We start from the raw sequence: 18,094 nt of genomic DNA on the forward strand, positions 1-18,094 counted from the left end.
TAATACAATACTCTTGACCACATTGTTTGGTTTGATAGTTTATTCATGTCTACTATCCAATGTGAGTCTTGTGCTTATATGATTACCTTGAATGTGATCTGGAACGCATTCCAACATCTCATTCATACTCTGGCCAGAGATTCTAAATCATATCATAGAGTATTCTCCCTCAAACAGTTTGAAGGTTAGAGATCTCTTGTTGTGCATTCACTTGCCTCCATGGCTAAGTGGCTTAACCCCAACGATGCCGTGGACACCCTCCTGATGGAGTGACTTTGACATAATCAAAGATTAAGGACCTAACCACAAGACAACTGTGATGCCTCAGGTCAAAAGACTAATTTGCATTATCCCAACCATGAGTTCTCATGTGACATGAATATGAGAACTCTTCGTTGATCGTGTTCAGTGAACTCATTCTCTATTGAGCACCTACGTACTTGTCTTGATGTCACACACATCAATGACTCGAGACTAGTCACTCTCCCTGAGAGAAGACATAGCACGTACTGATCTTAACGGACTGTCAATGCCCAATTGACAATCCTATGATCAGGAACGTTTAGGATGTATCAACGAAAGAATGGTCTCATGAATCTAACTTCTTTAGATCACATTCTTCCAATCACATATTCCTTGGACTTAATCGTTTAAGCATATAACATTTATATGAGACGGCTCAAACAATAATCTTTGCCCTTAATATTAAACTAGATTAGTTTAACATGTGAAATGTCCATAAAGTATCATCATATGATTGGTTTTAGGGCACATTTCCAACAATAGTCTCTTTGCAAAAAAAAAAAAAAAAAAAAAAAAAAAGCCAACAAGAGTACCGTGTCTTTTGAACGAGACATATGAACCTTTCTTAGAGCAAGTCCAGCCCTTCTTCAATGGCCCGGCACCAAGTGAAGAAAATGGCCCGGCACTGTGTCCATCAGCTCCAGCCCGGAAAATAGGCTGGCACCCAGCCCGTGCCAGTCAAGAAGCCAGCCCAAAATGGACAGACCCAGAGGCCGGTCCGTGTGCTGGCGCGTGCAACACACGCGGTGGAAAGCGCGAGTAGCCGACAGCATCTGCAGCAGTGGGGCCCGCGGTGCAGGGCAAGTGGGCTGCGTCTGTGAAGGGGCTACGTGGCCCTCCTCAGAGCCGTTGGATTTCCAACGGCTAGTTTATGTAGGCCGTTGGATTTCCAACGGTAAAAAAAATTTCAATTTCACTTTTAAATTGGACCGTACGATCACAGATCAACGGTCCACGTTTTTTTCACCAAAAATTAAAAAAAAAAAAGGCCCAACAGTCAGAAATTTGACCGTTGGCCACGTGGCGGCGTGTTGGCTGTTGGATTTGATTATTTTTCAAATCCAACGGTTCAGATTAATTACAACATTAAAATTTATTAAAAATTAATTAAAAAATGTCAAAATTTTTTTAAAAAATACAGAAAAATTTTAAAAAATTAATTTTTTTTTTCTATAAATACCTAACCCTCATCTTCCACCTTACACCACATTTCAATATTTTCTACACTTTCTACACTTTTTACATTTGAATATTTTGTACACTTTGAGAGAAAAAAATGACTTCGTGGAAGCTCAGTGAAGATGTTACGTTGTGTGAATGTCGGGATTGGTTGAAAATCTTAGCGGAAATCTATTCAAAAAATAGTACGTTCGGATAATGACATGTGACGTGACGAGATTGGTTAAAAATCCTATCCGAAATTAAAACTATTTTTTTTTATTATTTTATAAAAAAATTATTTAATATTTTAAATGGACTGGGTGCCAGCGCATTTTGTAGTGGTGGAGATCGTTTGTGCCAGCGCATTTTTAGACTAGGTGCCAGCACATTTTTTTTGGGGTGGAGATGCTTTGGCCTATTACTGTTCATTGGGTCTATTACTGTTCAATTAAGTGGATAAATGGGCTGGGTGCTGGCGCAAAGTGAATAGGGGTGGAGTTGCTCTTATGGACAGTTCTAGAAATTGGGATTGCGTTCATAACTTCACCAATGTCTTATTAAATTTCACTCGATATATTACATTATACAAAGAAACTGGTGGTTTTAAACCTGACTCTGTCATGTCCTTGAGCAGCATTTCAGCCTCCTCCCACTTCCCATCATTACAGAGAACTCCAATGGTCGAACTGTAGCTGGCCACATTCGGAATCATTCCGTTCCTTCTCATCTCTTTGAGCAGCCTCAGTGCCCTGTAAGAGCTACCTTCTCCGCAGTAACCATGAATCATCATATTGAATATGACATCATTTGGATTCAAATGCTTGTCACTCATTGATTTGAACAGCTTCGATGCTTCCTTCATATCACCTTTTGTGCATGACCCATGAATCAAGACACCGTAGGTGTAAACATCGGGCACCACTCCGGCCTTCTCCATGGAAGAGAATATCTGAAATGCTCTTTCTGTGTCACTAGATCGAACCAAGCCATTGATCAAGATTGTGTATGTCACTTTTGAAGGAGAAACGCCTCTGTCGCTCATCTCTCTCACCAAATCAGAAACTCTTGCAGAATTTTGTGCTCTAGCAAAGCCTTGAATCAAAACATTGTAAGTCACCAAAGTTGGAGACTGTCCACTTGACTTCAACTGATTAAATAAACTCGAAGCCCTGTCCAACTCTCCGACGTTGCAAAACCCCTCAATCAGCGCATTGTACGTAACTACATTCGGACTAATACCCTCCCTCTTCATCCGATTCACAAAGTTATCAGCTTCCCAAATCCTCATTTCCTTGCACAACCCACCGATCACGGTGTTGTACGCTACCACATTGCGAGCCACCCCTCTTTCACGCATTTCGTCGAACAGTTTCAGGGCTCTCTTCACTTCCCCATTACTGCAACACTCATCGATCAAACAAGTATAAGTACACACATTCGGAACAACCCCATTACTTTTCATCTTCTCGTAGAGCTCGAACCCATCTTTTTTATACCCTTTCTTGAAAAACCCATGAATCAAAACAGTGTAAGTATACTGGTTAGCAACCAAACCAACCTCCTCTATTTTACAAAACATCTTCTTGGCACGCTCCAAATCGCCATTTTTGCAGCATCCATCTATCAATGTAGTGTACAAAACAACATTCGGCGCCCAACCCAATTCCTCTAATTCAATCAAAAGCTCAAATCCCCGATCCAAATTGCCGGCCTCGCAGCAACTTTTCATCACTATCCCAAAACTATACACATCCAATTCAACTTTGCCCTTAAACTCATCGAAAACCCGCCACGCTTTGCCGTGATCTTTTGCCTTCACGAGAAAACCCAACAGATTATTGAAAGTGTTCGATCTGGGAACGAGGCCCTGCTCAACCATCTGCTTCAAAAAGTAAAGGGCTTGCTCCGGAGACTGAGATTGAACATGGGCATTGACTATTGCTTCGTATAGATGGCCGCGGACGGAGGTTGGATTCAGATTGGGCTGAGTTAAGTGCCCGAGGAGGGAAGAGGGAGTGAAGAACGGTGAGGAAAGGCGGCCGGAGAGGACTTGAAGGAAGAGGGACTGGGCGTGGGAGATCAAGTTGGAGGCGAGGAGCTGGTGGAGAATGAAGGAAATGGATTGATGGGTGTGATGGAAGCCGCGGAGGATGGAGGAGTTGAAGATTGAGAAGGCTTTCAGTGGCGGGCTTTTAACCATTTTTTGAATCAGGAGCTGAGCTTCCCTCGTTAGCGACATTTTCCGGCAACGTCGTTATTTGATCTGCCTTCTTCCGATCAGGAACTTGGATTTGGTAGTTATTGCATAGCCATCGAAAAGTGAGCCGGGTAGAAATTTGCAGGCTTAAACCCGCTTACAAAACGGCTTATGGTGACTATAGCCCAACGATTCGGGTATAGAGAAATGCTCTGGAGAATATTTTGATAGTGGGACTCTCATCGAATTTTTTGATACCTTTTAATTTTGATATAGTGCTTTTATAATATTGTCAAGAAAATTAACGTTACATTAGCATAAAAAAAAATCTTAAACTTTAACATAATACTCATATTTTATGATAAATATTTATTTGTAATCATTCATGTATTTTTTTATTACAATAAAAAACAAAGCCCATGTTTTATAATAAATACTTATTATAACCATTATATGCTAAAGTTTTTGCCATGTTTTGCTTTCAATAAATTGTACAACTTTATAATATATGTATTCTTCTATTTTTTATTTTAATTTTCTCAAATTTTCAATGCAAGTATTGTTATTTTAAAATGTAAATAGACACTTATTTATATGATATATGATAAATTTATTAAATCTGCCTAATCCTCCTAGGCCCACTGTCTTGGTGCTAAGTTCTAGCCCGCCGCCCGATTAGCCCTTTAGCAAAAACATGGGCCACATATTTTTTTCATGTCATCATTTAACAATCGTACTGGAAAGCCTCTCAAGTTTTTTCAGTACTGCATATTAGACAACAGTATTTAGTTTAAAATTTTAAGTTGTTATAGAGGCAAACGGTATGTATATGTATACATTGTCTTCCTTTTTCTTCGTGATCAAACGAATGAAATTCTGACTTAAACAATGCAAATCAAGCTAATATATTTACACACACACTAACCACATATAATATTATTTTTCACGTATAAATTCTACTTTTTTGGTAACAAAATAAGATGTACTTTCTCCTCAATAATAAAGAAGGTTGTGGACGAAGAACTAACACAATTAAACAAAATTCTCGAGCAATTAATTTTGGAACTACAAAATATCAACAAAGAACAGAATTACAACAAATCGGACATTTGCTGGCCGTAGCAAGCCACTTCTCGATGCATTCTTGGTGAAACGTATGCTTACACTTCAGAACCCGGCACTTGTCTCCTTCGTCGAACTCCTCCATGCAAATTACACATTCATCGCCGCAAATTCCTATTTTTTTGTCCAGTCGGTAAAAGAAAGGTATACCGAAACACATTTGCCGCAACGGCTTAATTCGGACTCGTCTTCTTCCTCCTGGGTTTAGTGCTTGGGTTAATGTTCCAGATTCGATGTCGTGCGTTTGATTAGCTCGTTGGTCGACATTGGTCTTGACGATCAAAAATATAAATATGGCGACTAATGGGATGAGTATGGCGAGTAGGAGCAGTGGCTGAACTTCTGCTGCTGGTGGCAGTAAAGGTGGTGGAGAAGGAGGAAGCGTCGGAGCAGCCGACACCATGGCGAGGTTATGTGAGTGAAAACGTATGCCACTGTAGTTGATCTGTATACCTTTCAAGTTAGGAGTCGTTGCTGTTTTGCGTACAAGGATCAAGGATTGCTACAAATTATATAGTACTTCAGGAAATTGTATTGTAAGTCCTAAAGGAATAAGGAAAAGAAAAGAAGAAAGGGCAAGTTTCTAATCTAGGGTTTTTAAGCTACAGGGTACACCGTTGGAGGGGTGCGTGTGTGGGTAAGTCAACATATTAGCAATCCGAATTACGTAAGGATAATACCTATATGTGATGGGATGTGATTTATGTATATACTCATGCCTCTTCTGCACCCCTTTATATCCTTCCATTTTTTTTATTCAATTTAAAAGTCAAATTAAAGATAGAAATAAAAACACAATGTACATTTCATAAACTCCATTATTTTTTAATTATTTCGAGAAGAGACAAAAATACATAACCAAACAAACTTAGCCCAAAATAAACCGACAGCATCGATAAAACTTCGAAGTAATTTTAGATTTGTAAAAGTTGATTTTAGTACTTTTACAAAATCAGTTTCACAATTTAGGCACTTCTTTGCTAGATAAGTTGCAAAATTTTATGCACTTTTATATGATCAATTTCACACTCTATGCACTTTTACATGATCAGTTTCAAAATCTATGCACCTTCACAAAATTAGTTTCAAAATCCCAACAATCCTGCAAGATCATATTCAAAATTCCAGCAATTATGCAAAATCAGTTTCAAAATTTGAGCACCTCTACAAAATTAGTTTTAAAATTCTAGCATTTTTGCAAGATCAGTTTCAAAATTCTAGCAGTTCTGCAAGATTTGTTTCAAAATTCAAACACTTTTGTAAGATGTGCTTGAAAATTTTCAGCACTTATGCATATCAATTTTGAAATCCCACCATTTGTGCAAAATTAGTTTAAAAAATCTCACACTTCTGCAAGAGTAATTTCAAACTGCAAGTACAGTTTCAAAATTTTCAACACTTCTGCAAGATCAACTTTAAAATTCCAATATTTTACAAGACCAGTTTCAAAATTCCAGCACTTCTGCAACATCAATTTCAAAATCTAAGCACTTCTCCAAGATTAGTTTCAAAATTTTCTTCATTAATTCAAAATCAGTTTCAAAGTTCCAGCATTTCTGCAAAACCATTTTCACAGCACCAGCACCACACCATCGTTATCTTGTTTCCACCTCCAGTCTCCCTTGGAACTTACTTTAGCAGCAAAACGTGTCAATCAGCCAACCCAAAATCTAGAATCCAATGCCATTTTCTCAATCTTGTCCATAAGCTATGTATCTCTAGATTTTGTACTACTGCAACAAGTCACTTACACTTGTAGCAACCATCAGGCAATGAAGGTCGGGGTAATAAAAAAAAACAAATTAAAAAGTTAATTACATATGTACTCTTAATCTCCACAACCATTCAAATTCAATGGAAATTGAAATTTAAGCCCTAAACGAGAAGTGACTTGCCCCAGAGGAGATGAGCACTCTAAAGAGTCTAATAGTAGTAGTTGTATAGCTGGAGTTAGTTAGACAAGGGCAGTGTGTAATTAGTTGTAAATGCTAGGGTCAATTTTATTCTTGTATTGGCGTCTATATATATATATTGTTGTAAATGTATTATTTAGAGAACAATGAAATAAGAAGATATTTTTCTACTTCTCTGAGTTCCTTACAAACTAAGTTTCTACATGGTATCAATCGCCACCGCCTCACGGCCTTGGTGAATCTTCGATCCTCACGGCTCCGCGTTCGCTTCGATCTCTGGTGATTTTTTCTTGGCGATTCTTCGATCTCTTGTGTCTCTCTGTATTCTGTTTGGTTGGATCTTGATATTTTCTTCAAGCATGGCGTCCGATTCGTCGTCTTCTCCCTCAAATCCCTCTCTCTCAAACCCTAATTTGGTGCCTAGTTATACCTCTCTGACGATTCAAAACATTGGGAGTAGGGTTCCTATCAAGCTTAAGAGCTCGAATTATCTTCCATGGCGTGCGCTCTTTGCTCCGATTCTCCATCGCTACAAGCTTTTTGGTGTTATTGATGGATCTGAGCCCTGTCCATCTCCTTTGCTTTCTGATCGCTCACCCAATCCGTTGTTTGAACAGTGGTATGAAAAAGATCAGAATCTCTTGATTTGGTTGAATTCTACACTCTCGGAGGAGATCATTCCTTTTACAGTTGGGGTTTCTTCTTCTCGAGATCTTTGGGTTAAATTGGAACAAGTTTTGGAGGAATTTCAGATGCTCATGTTTATCAACTTCGTTCTCGTCTTCATTCTCTTCAGAAAGGCTCTCACTCAATATCTGAGTATCTGCAACAAATCAAGGCAATTTCTGATTCCTTAACTGCCGCCGGTGCTGGTGTGTCCGATCGTGACCTCATTGCTGCTACACTACATGGCTTACTAGAAGAATTTGACTCGTTTGTTGATTCTATCACTCTTCGGCTCTCATCTACTACTCTGGATGAACTGCATGGTCTTCTTCTTACCAAAGAGTTGTCAATGGCTCATCGCAAGAAATCTGTTGCTACTGAACCTTTTCAAGCGTATGCTGCTCAGAATCAACCACCCTTACTTCCCACACCCCATTCCTCTCAGGCTTATGCTGCTCACAATCAACCAATGCAAAATTCTTTTCAGTACAACTCTAATCGCGGTTGGAATACCAATCGTAACTATCAGGGCAATCGGGGCAATCATTCTAATTCTGGATTCACTAGGTATCACAATCAAGGCTTTCGTTCTCAGGGTTTATCTAATTCTCGTACTTCTTGTCAAATATGTGGATCCACAAGCCATGAAGCCATTGATTGATATGATCGCATGAATCCGAACATCTTTGGGAAAGTTCCTCCTACCAAACTTGCTGCCATGTACACTCAGTATGCCTCCAAACCATCTCCCTCTTGGATTCTTGATTCTGGCGCTACATCTCACATCACTCATGATATCTCCAACATTACTTCTCCTACTCCTTATACTGGTGATGATAAGGTCTATATCGGCGATGGCAAAGGTTTGTCCATTCATCATACTGGCAGTACATCCTTAAATACTGCTCATGCTTCTTTCAAATTGAACAATGTTTTACATGTTCCGCAAATGAAGCACAATTTACTCTCTGCATATCAATTTCTCAAAGATAATTCATGTTCTTTGACTTTGAATTCCAATGGCTCCGTTGTTAAGGATCGTTCTACGGGGAAGATGCTTTTGCGAGGACCGGTTAGAAATGGTTTCTATCATCTTCAAGGTATTCCTGCTTCTTTCTCTCCATCTTCCTTGCCATCTTGTGCTTTGGTCTGTACTAAAGCATCTGTGAATATTTGGCACAGTCGCTTGGGGCACCCATCTTCCTCCATCTTCAGGAGAGTTATATCTACAAATAAGCTTGCTTTGCAAGGGAAGCATTCTGTTGATTTCAACACAACTTTGACGTGCTCCTCCTGATCCTTTGTGCTTCAGGCCGTGGTGGTCGGTGCAGAAGCTGAGAAGAGAGAGATGAAACGGAACATAGAAATGGGGACGAAGAGAGATGATGGGGGAGAAATGGGGTAGGGGTTTAAAAGTCTTTTTCTAAAATTATAAATATGTTATTAATACTTTTGAGATTTTTATTAAAATATGGATAGGAAAATAGGACAATGGGGTGAGATTACCAACACTCTTTAACAAATTGTTTACGAAGATAAAACCAACGATAACTAAACTGATCACCAACTAACAGGTTTTGCTCACTTATGCTATTAGTTTGAGGCTTAGATGTTGTATCATTGTTGGTTCAGTGTGTAGTTTGGGACCAAACTGCACCATGCTCACTCCTAGCTCCCCTTTGCATGACATGTATACCACGCAAACTAGACAATCCTTTTTTCTAAAAAAAATTCTAAAAAAACAAATTATTATTGTTATTGAGGGGATGAGAGGGTTCTAGACAATTACAATAATTTTTGTAAGTCTTGCCTGCAGTGCAGAACCAACACCAACAGCAGGACCCATGGCCCTCCTTCTTGCCTCAGATCTCTCAACAGCAACATCAGACCTTGTGTTGATCAACCTTCTGATCTGCTTACTAAAGCTCTTCATCAGCCTTGTCATGGTGTTCTTTACTCCAAACTCATCCAATCAGGCTCGATCGGTTTGCGGTAGGGAGTGTGTGAAAATAAATTTAATTAATTCAGAATCTTTTCTTTAACTATAAGAATGTAATTTCATATTGTAATTATATCGTAAACATTATGTGAGGTTAATACAAGGATTCATAATTCCATAATTTTTAGCTCTTTACATGCCAAAAAATCCTTAAAAATTATTACAAGATGCACCAATTGTGCATTTTTATTTCAAAAGCCTCAATGAACCCTCCACAACTTGCAAATTATTGTGGTACTTCTTGTATGTGAGATATATTATGCTTACCAACATGTCCATGTCTATGACATGCATTGAACCGTGCAATGACCCTTCAATGTATTAGTGGAAACAATTATATGAGTATGCACCCTAATGTGGGTTTGATCCCTACGATCCTCTTCTCTTAACAACTAACAATTTAATCTACTAAATTTTATCACTTGTAAAAAAATTGATTTGCATCGAACCAAAGTTACTAAACAACCTCATCAACAGTAACAAAAATTTATCTCAATCATCATTGGACTTACCAAAACAAAAATATAATATTAATGTAATTACCACAATATAGAAACTCAATTAAGACTAATGATATTGCGCAAAACCCTTTAAGAAACTACAAAACTAATACCATACTTGGTTGTGTGCGTCTTTGATTCTTTGGATATTGACTAGCCACAATTCCGAGTACACGCACCGCGAACCGAAGCACGACAAAGGGGACAGTGCCTATTCCTTGGCAGCCATTCGTTGATGCATTTCTGGTGATACATGTGGTTACACGTGGTCAGCCGGCATACGTCCCCATCCTTAAACTCCTCGAAGCAAATTGAACAATACTCCTGATCTTGATCACTACAAGTGCAGCTTTCACTTCTTCGGCAACTATTCCTTGTATATGTGAAAACCGTCGAGGCTTGTTCTGGTGTTTGTGCTTCAAGATCTTGGGTTTGTTCATCAGTTGGGCTATTTTGCCTTTTACAGTACAGTAGAAAGACATAGATGATGGTTAAGGGCAAGGTTACTCGCAATATTATGTGTACTAATTCTGATGCTATTGATGATGGTGGAGGAGGAAGAGGAGGAGGAAGAGGAGGAGGAAGCGGAGGAGGAGCCGCGGATAACATGGGTGGATACTCGTTTACAAGAGGATTTCAAGTGATGAAGCTGTCAATTGGGAGACTAAAGTAAAAGGCGAGAAAAATATAAGAAAAGTAAAGCTTTTTTTTTAAAAAAAAAAAAAAAAAACAAGAAAAGGGGCCAGAAAAATATTAGAAAGGTAAAGCCTTTTTATTTTTTTTATTTTTTGAAAAACAAAATGAAAAAAAACAAGAAAAAAGGTAAAGCTTTAAAGTTGGGGTTGGTAGCCACCGTATAGTGGACGTTTGACCAAACTAAGTAAGCTTGCAAGAATCTATCACTACGTGGATTATTTGAAAGAAAATGTTTCGGCATAATGAGTGAAAATTTGACATTTTCAAGAATAGAAGTGGAAATTAAAGAACAAAAATAAAGAAAACATTGTCGTTTGATAAAACTTTACTACCAAACACGTTTCCATATTATTTTTAATATATTTTCTTTCTCAAACAATCATTTTTGAATTAGACTGACAAATTCATTCTCAAATCATAAAAATTAAAATACCTATTTATTGTTATTGTTTTCCACAATAGTTCTAGAAAAAAATTGTAAAGGGTTACCAGATGGCGATAGCGTTTTAAAGCTTGACAGAATAAAATTAAAATCTCATATTTACTATGGAAATTGTTATTGACATTTTAGAATTCTCATCTTTCTCTCCAAACTTTATATATTTAGAAATAAAAATACACTTATAAGAAGTGCAAAATAAGATTTTTAGAGTGCAAGTAACAATTCTCTTTCCTATAAGCCTTAAATAAGATTAATGGACTATTTTAATATTTAAAACATACATTAAAAGAAATACTACAAGTACAATAATATAGACCATATAAATCTCCCAGTCTCGATGTTGATCTCTAATAGTAAGGACACGTGGCCACTTACCTGGCGATCGAGCTATATATCAATGCATTGTTTCCTGAACCTGCTCGTTCCTTGTTTTGGCTAGAATTCGGATCATCTTGATCTTCATAAGCTAGTGACGATCCTAGACCAGGGAGAATGAGAGGTAGCTAGGATCCAGAGCCAAGTGAGAACATGCACAGCGGTATACGCAGAAGAAGATTAACAACGATGAAATTGATGTATACTGGCGAAGAGGCACGGACATAGTGTGTGTGAGAAAGAGAATTTATTTGAGAATAGGGTCTCACATCGAAATTTTTTGAAAGTTTTTAGTTATATGGAATGGTTCCACTCCTAATTGTATCAAGATCTTTTGTGAGGAAACCCAGCACGTGGTTAGATATGCAAATGATTAAGTTTGGACAACATCATGATTAATTAGTAGTGAATCATTGAGTCATTGACCGAACTCTCGATAAGAATTTGATTTAGTTTGTGTTCTTTTAATTGAATTTTAATGTATGCGCTTTCCATTCCTTTTAATAGTAAATTAGAAAGAACACCCTAACAACCATAAATTTTATAAAATGAAAACTAATGAAAAAAGCTTGAAAACTTTGAGTTTTAACGATAAGGATAAAATAAAGGATAAAGTGAATAGTATCAGGTTTCACTTTTTAGTATAAAAATGTGGTTTTTCATTAAAGTTAACAGTAGCTTTTCGTTAAAAATTCCTTTTATAAAAGAGCACGTCAATAGCTCAACAATAATAAAATAATAAATAATAAAAACTCCTCAATTATCCAGTTGTCATGTTCTAATTGATTATTTGTTGTGGTGTGCTATTCTTCCAATTGCAAATCAAGAAGGTTGCTTTCCTAAAATAACAAATTTACAAATGAATTTGAAGAAATGAATTGTTATTAGCACTTAAAAAATCTCATTCTACACTCCTCATAAATGTATTTTTCTTTCTAATTGTAGAAAGTTTGGAGTGCCAAATAAGATTTTTGAAGTGCTAATAACAATTTCCTTTGAAGAATATATAGATTGTAAAAGGAAAGCGTATATGTGACACGCATTTTGGAGCATAATAATTCTATTCCTAACAAATGATACTTTATGCCGTTTAATAAAATAGTCTAATAATATTGATCTTTACTAATAAAAAATTTTATGCTTGAATCTTGTAATAAGTTTGAGACCAAATCATTCCGTTCACCCTTTAGTGTAAATATATCGTTTTATAAAAAAAAGACAAATAATACTTTATGTATAGAATTAAGTTACACCATAAAGTTTCCGTTTTAACGATCTATAAAGTTTCCATTTTAACGAAAGGGAGTCATCCATTTTATTTCAAGGGAATTATATTAAATTAAGAAATATATTTATTTGTTAAAAACATAGTTTTAAAGTAATCAACTACTCAAATGTTAGATCCCACATCGTCTAGATGAGAGGATCATCTATGCCTTATATGTACATGTCCACCTCCATATAGCACGAGACCTTTTGGGAGCTCACTGGCTTCGGAGTTCTGCAAAGTTAAGCGAGTTCATGCGAGAGCAATCTCAGGATGGATGATCCACTGAGAAGTTTTCGTGCGAGTTCCTAAAAACAAAACCGTGAGGGTGTGGTTGGAGCCCAAATCGAACAATATCGTGTTACGTCAAATGTGGATGTGGTGGAGCCCGGGTCGGGATGTGACGTCAAACATCGTGTTACGTCAAATGTGGATGTGGTGGAGCCCGGGTCGGGATATGACGTCAAATGTCTAAATTCAGGGGGGCAAAGATCTTAAACTTTTAATAGAAAAATTATTAACAAAAATACTGTATTTGATTAACTTCTTTTATCTACTTTCGTAATACATCTAGTTTTTGTCATCTAAATATTCAATGTTTGATTTTTCAGAGTCAGTCAAACTTATATTATTTAATTTTATTTCATTTTGAATAACAAACATGTAAATGAATTTCTGTAAAACCTTTTGTATTAATTTTGGGACATTAATGTATAACTTAGTTTGCGTCTTGTATTCATTGAACGTGAACCTTAATTATTTGACATATTTGGGAAAATGCATCTCAAAAGATAAGCAGCTCATGATATATATTCACTTTTGTATACAATGAATTACATAAAAGGTTATAAATCTATGAATTACTTAAATGGATTAGTTGTCTAATTATGGCCTATCCCAAAAGGATGTCTTTGTACAATGTTCAAAAACGAAATTATAATTTGAAGGATTTCTTTATTGTTTCAGCTGAGGATAGGTCACATTGTTGTGTGGAACACTCTTTTTCCCTTCAACCAGGTTGAAATCCCCGGCAAGGTTTTATCAAGACCCATTATGCACTCTATTTTCAGGTTATACGTATTATTCATTGCTTAATAAATATCGTACCGTTTCTCAACAAAAAAATTTGAATAGAAAGATAGCAAAATTGGGTTTTTCCTATATCAGTACACCAAAGACAAAGTGAATCATACAACAAACCCAACTTCATTTTTCTTTTGTCTTCGATCGATCACAAGCTTCAGAATGTTTTACGTGAATTTCTTTGCTGCAGTTTTTGTTTTCACCTTTATGTGTCATGGTAGTAGGCATGCGAGTGGTACTAGAGATGTGCCCTTTCTACTGAACTACAAAGTTTCATATAGCCCAGATCATACACAGCTTCTTAACCAAAACGATAAAATTGTGCTTTCGATAGACGAACATTCAGGTTCTTCTTCCTAACTGTCTTAGAATACATGCGTGTGTGATTTCATGTCCCCCATGCAAAAAATTCACGTACCTTTTTAAAACAAAAACAAAAAAACTGTGTATGTAGCTTTGTTTGCAGTTTATCTTGTACTTAATTGACAGTAACATTTTTTTTACATATTGCAGGCACTGGATTTAGATCCACAGAAAGATATGGTTCTGGATTATTTGGTATTAAATTGAAGATTCCAGCTAAGAAGACCACTGGAATCATCACAACCTTCTACGTAAGAACTCCATACCCGTATTCTTTTCAATTTTCACATTTTCTAGCCATTACTACCTCAAGTTTTGACTTGTTTTTATGGCAGTTAAATTCGCAACCGAATGATGATGAGCAACGACATGAGGTGGATTTTGAGTTCTTAGGTTCTGATACACAACATTATCTGCTAAGCACAAATGTGATTTCCAATGGCAACTTATATGGAGAGCAGCAGTTTGCTTTATGGTTTGATCCTGCTGCAGATTTCCATTTTTACCAAATTCTGTGGAATCGACACCAATTAGTGTAAGCTTTCTTTTTATTATTTTCTTTCAATATCATATTCGGGTTAAGTTTGCGATATTTTTTCAATCAAGCATGTGACAGATTCTCATTAATTTACGCTTTCTAAAATTTATTTTTCAGGTTATTTGTGGATGGCACCCCTATAAGAGTGTTGAAGTATGGCCCAAGTATTGAAGGGATTTTTCCAACAAAACCCATGGAAATACAAGGCACTATATGGAATGCAACATGGGGATCCCAAGGAAAAGCAATTAACTGGGGTGAAGGACCTTTCCATGCCTACTTATTGGAAGAAAGAATGGCAACTAGGGTTAGGTTAGGTTGCATGTTCACCGTACAAAGGATTTTAGGGTGATAGATAGTGTTGTCAATTCCCTTAATTCAAGGGATGTGTCTCTTGTTGTCAATTTCCTCAATTTGTCTTATTTGTCTTGTCAATTCCCTTAATTCAAGGGATGTGTCTTATTTGTTCTTTTTTGTTAGCCTTAGACGTAAATCAAGGAGGGATAGGTAGTCTTGTTTTCTTCCCTCTAGCACATATATATTGCTATCTCTTGTACCTGATTGTCTTATGATGAATATACCATTCACAAAATTCAATATGGTATCAGAGCAGTGACCCTAACCGGCTTGTCTCTGTGGTGTTCTCTTGAGAGATTTGTGAGCTTCTTGTCCTTCAATCATGGCTGAAGAAAGCTTAGTAAATTTGGAAGGAGACGGCTTTCATGCTACTCCACCATCACCACACTCAGATATTGATATCAACCCAAATCAACGTCTTAGTTCTGTCTTGCTAAATGAGTTTAACTATCTTCCATAGGAGAGAGCAGTTTCTCTTGCTCTGGGAGGACGATCAAAGCTTGGTTATGTTAATGGTGCTATTCCAATGCCTGAGACTACCTCACCGGAGTATGATGCTTGGCTATGCAAAGACCAGTTGGTCATGTCGTGGCTACTCAATTCCATGGATCGTAAGATTGCAGAAATTTTTAGCTATGCTGAATCCTCCATGACTCTTTGGAAAAATCTCAAGGAAATGTATGGAAATCAGAACAATGCGGCTAGAGTGTTTCAGTTAAAAAAGGACATTGCTGGTTTGCAACAGGAAGGGAAGCCATTTGTGCAACATCTTGGAAAGCTGACCACTATGTGGAACAAGCTGAATGTGTATCGACCACACACCATCGACGCTGCTGTGCTAACTAAAAGAGCCAAGGAAGACAAAATATTCCAACTCCTAGCAAGCCTGAGCCCTGAATTCGAAGATCTTCGAAGCCATATCCTCATGAATCCCGACCTGCCTTCTTTTTCAAGTGTGTGTGCCACAATTCAAAGAGAAGAGGTTCGAAGGAAAGTCATGACCTTGGACATGAAGGCAAATATACCAGAAGCTAGGGCTTACTTCTCTAACCAAAAACTTGGTGATGAGAGAGGCTACAAAGGATAGAAAACTGGCTTAAAATGTAGCCATTGTGATGCTGGTGGGCACTCAAGAGACCGATGCTGGATTCTTCATCCAGAGTTAAAACCAAAGTTTCCTAGGGATAACAAAGGTGTCTCGAAAGGCTCGTACAACCCTTCTTACAAAGCAAATCATGTTGCCACAACTTCTTCTGATTGAGCACTGAAGTTCACCACTAATCCAGCTGCACTGATCAACGAGTTTGCTATGTTTCTTCACAAGAAACAAGGTCTTGGAGATAGTGAAGGACCACTAAATCCGTATGACAACAATCAAACTGCACTACTAGGACAGTTTGCTGGCTGGAAATGAAGGCGTGGTATAAAGGGACATCCCAGGTATCTTACACTCCTTCTCAACTGCTCTCAACATTGGTAATGTGCATGATTATTGGATTATAGATTCTAGAGCCACTGATCATATGACTAACAAGTCTACAAACTTGCATAAATTTGAAAAATTTTCTATTCCATCTCAAATGTCAGTTGCCAATGGAAAAAATGCTATGGTTGTGGGAAAAGGAAAAATACATTTGATCTCAAGTGATGTCGAGTCTGAGGCTCTTTATGTTCCCTCATTCCCTTTTCAACTTTTATCTGTTAGCAAGATCACAAACTCATTAAATTGTCTTGCCATTTTCTCTCCCAAAAATGTGATCTTTCAGGATGTAGTCACCAAGAAGACGATTGGTGAAGGATTTTTCTTAAATGGTCTCTACTATCTTTCCAAGCATATTCAAGTTCCCAAGGTTTTTCAAGTCACTTCAAGCTTAGCTCAAGAACAACAACTTTGGCACCAACGTCTAGCACATCCTTCTGAAAAAGTTCTATCCACCTTGTTCCCAAATATGTGCAAAGTTACAAGTCCTTGTGATGTTTGTCATTTTTCTAAGTTTACTAGATTACCATTTACTTCCTCTTTGTTTAGGGCTATGAAATCGTGCATTTCGATGTTTGGGGACCAACTATAGAGTCTTTTGATGGATACAAATATTTTGTAACTTTTGTGGATGATTTCACAAGGATTACTTGGTTATATCTTTTGAAATTTAAAAGTGAAGTGATGGAAGTTTTTCAAGATTTTCATAGACTTGTGGCCACCCAATTTGCTTCAAAAATTCATAGTTTACGATCAGATAACGGCACAGAATATATGTCTCATAACATGTCACACTACTTGAGCACGCATGGTATATTACACCAAACAAGCTGTGTTGGAACACCTCAACAAAATGGGGTGGCCAAGAGGAAGAATAGAGATCTACTTGAGAAGACTAGAGCTCTTATGTTTCACATGAATGTGCCTAAGAAGTTTTGGTCTCAAGGAGTCCTTACTGCGGCATATCTCATCAATAGATTGCCTAGTAAAGTGTTGAATTTTAAATCACCTTATGAGGTCTTGAAAAATAGAAAGATCAACTTTTCCCATTTGAGAGTCTTTGGGTGTACATGCTTTGTTCACATTCAAACTCAAAATCGTGACAAGCTAGACCCAAGGGCTGCCAAATGTGTCTTTCTAGGTTATTCATCTACCCAAAAAGGTTACAAGTGCTATAATTCAACAACTAGAAAAATGGTTGTTTCAAGGGATGTTAAATTTGAAGAACATGTTCCTTACTTCTCACAATCACTGGATCACTCTAGACAGGGGGAGCATTTGATGGACTTATTTCCTTTTCCATATCCAAACGGAGAAGATGCAACATGCACTCCTAGTGATCATGTGCCGGATGATGTTAACCTTCACTCGGTGGAACATCTTGAAGATGAAAACCCTTCCTCATCGGAGATTCACACTGCACCCTCCAGTGATCATTCCAACCATGATGTTGTTCAAATACCTGTAGTTCAATCTCCTACAGTTCGTCGCAATCCTGCACGAGAGAGGAAACTTCCATCCAAGTTGCATGATTATGTGACCTACACTGCCAGGTATCCCGTGACTGATGTTATTGATTATAGCAAAGTCTCATATTCTTTTGCTACATTCCTAAGTGCCATTAATGAAGCT

General features: G+C 37.4%; 2 protein-coding genes across 2 annotated transcripts; one reads left to right on the forward strand and one right to left on the reverse strand.

The window, feature by feature from the left end:
* Positions 1 to 1,999: 1,999 nt before the first annotated feature.
* On the reverse strand, positions 2,000 to 3,882 carry LOC137716514 (pentatricopeptide repeat-containing protein At4g11690). Its single transcript, XM_068455971.1, has one exon. It carries the CDS (start codon positions 3,701 to 3,703, stop codon positions 2,000 to 2,002), a length of 1,704 nt encoding a protein of 567 aa, XP_068312072.1. The 5' UTR covers positions 3,704 to 3,882.
* A 3,173-nt stretch (positions 3,883 to 7,055) lies between these two features.
* On the forward strand, positions 7,056 to 8,023 carry LOC137714272 (uncharacterized). Its single transcript, XM_068453520.1, has 2 exons — positions 7,056 to 7,391; positions 7,493 to 8,023. Exons 1-2 carry the CDS (start codon positions 7,056 to 7,058, stop codon positions 8,021 to 8,023), a joined length of 867 nt encoding a protein of 288 aa, XP_068309621.1.
* Positions 8,024 to 18,094: the final 10,071 nt, after the last annotated feature.

The sequence above is a fragment of the Pyrus communis genome, chromosome 14, assembly GCF_963583255.1.
Source record: "Pyrus communis chromosome 14, drPyrComm1.1, whole genome shotgun sequence".
Taxonomy (NCBI): domain Eukaryota; kingdom Viridiplantae; phylum Streptophyta; class Magnoliopsida; order Rosales; family Rosaceae; genus Pyrus; species Pyrus communis.

What these genes read in the sequence shown, in the direction of transcription:
- LOC137714272 (XM_068453520.1), top strand. Translation starts at nt 7,056, where the DNA reads ATGGCGTCCGATTCGTCGTCTTCTCCCTCAAATCCCTCTCTCTCAAAC. An exon ending in TCATTCCTTTTACAGTTGGG is followed by an intron (nt 7,392 to 7,492) that starts GTTTCTTCTTCT and finishes CATTCTCTTCAG; the next exon opens with AAAGGCTCTCACTCAATATC.
- LOC137716514 (XM_068455971.1), bottom strand. Translation starts at nt 3,703, where the DNA reads ATGTCGCTAACGAGGGAAGCTCAGCTCCTGATTCAAAAAATGGTTAAA.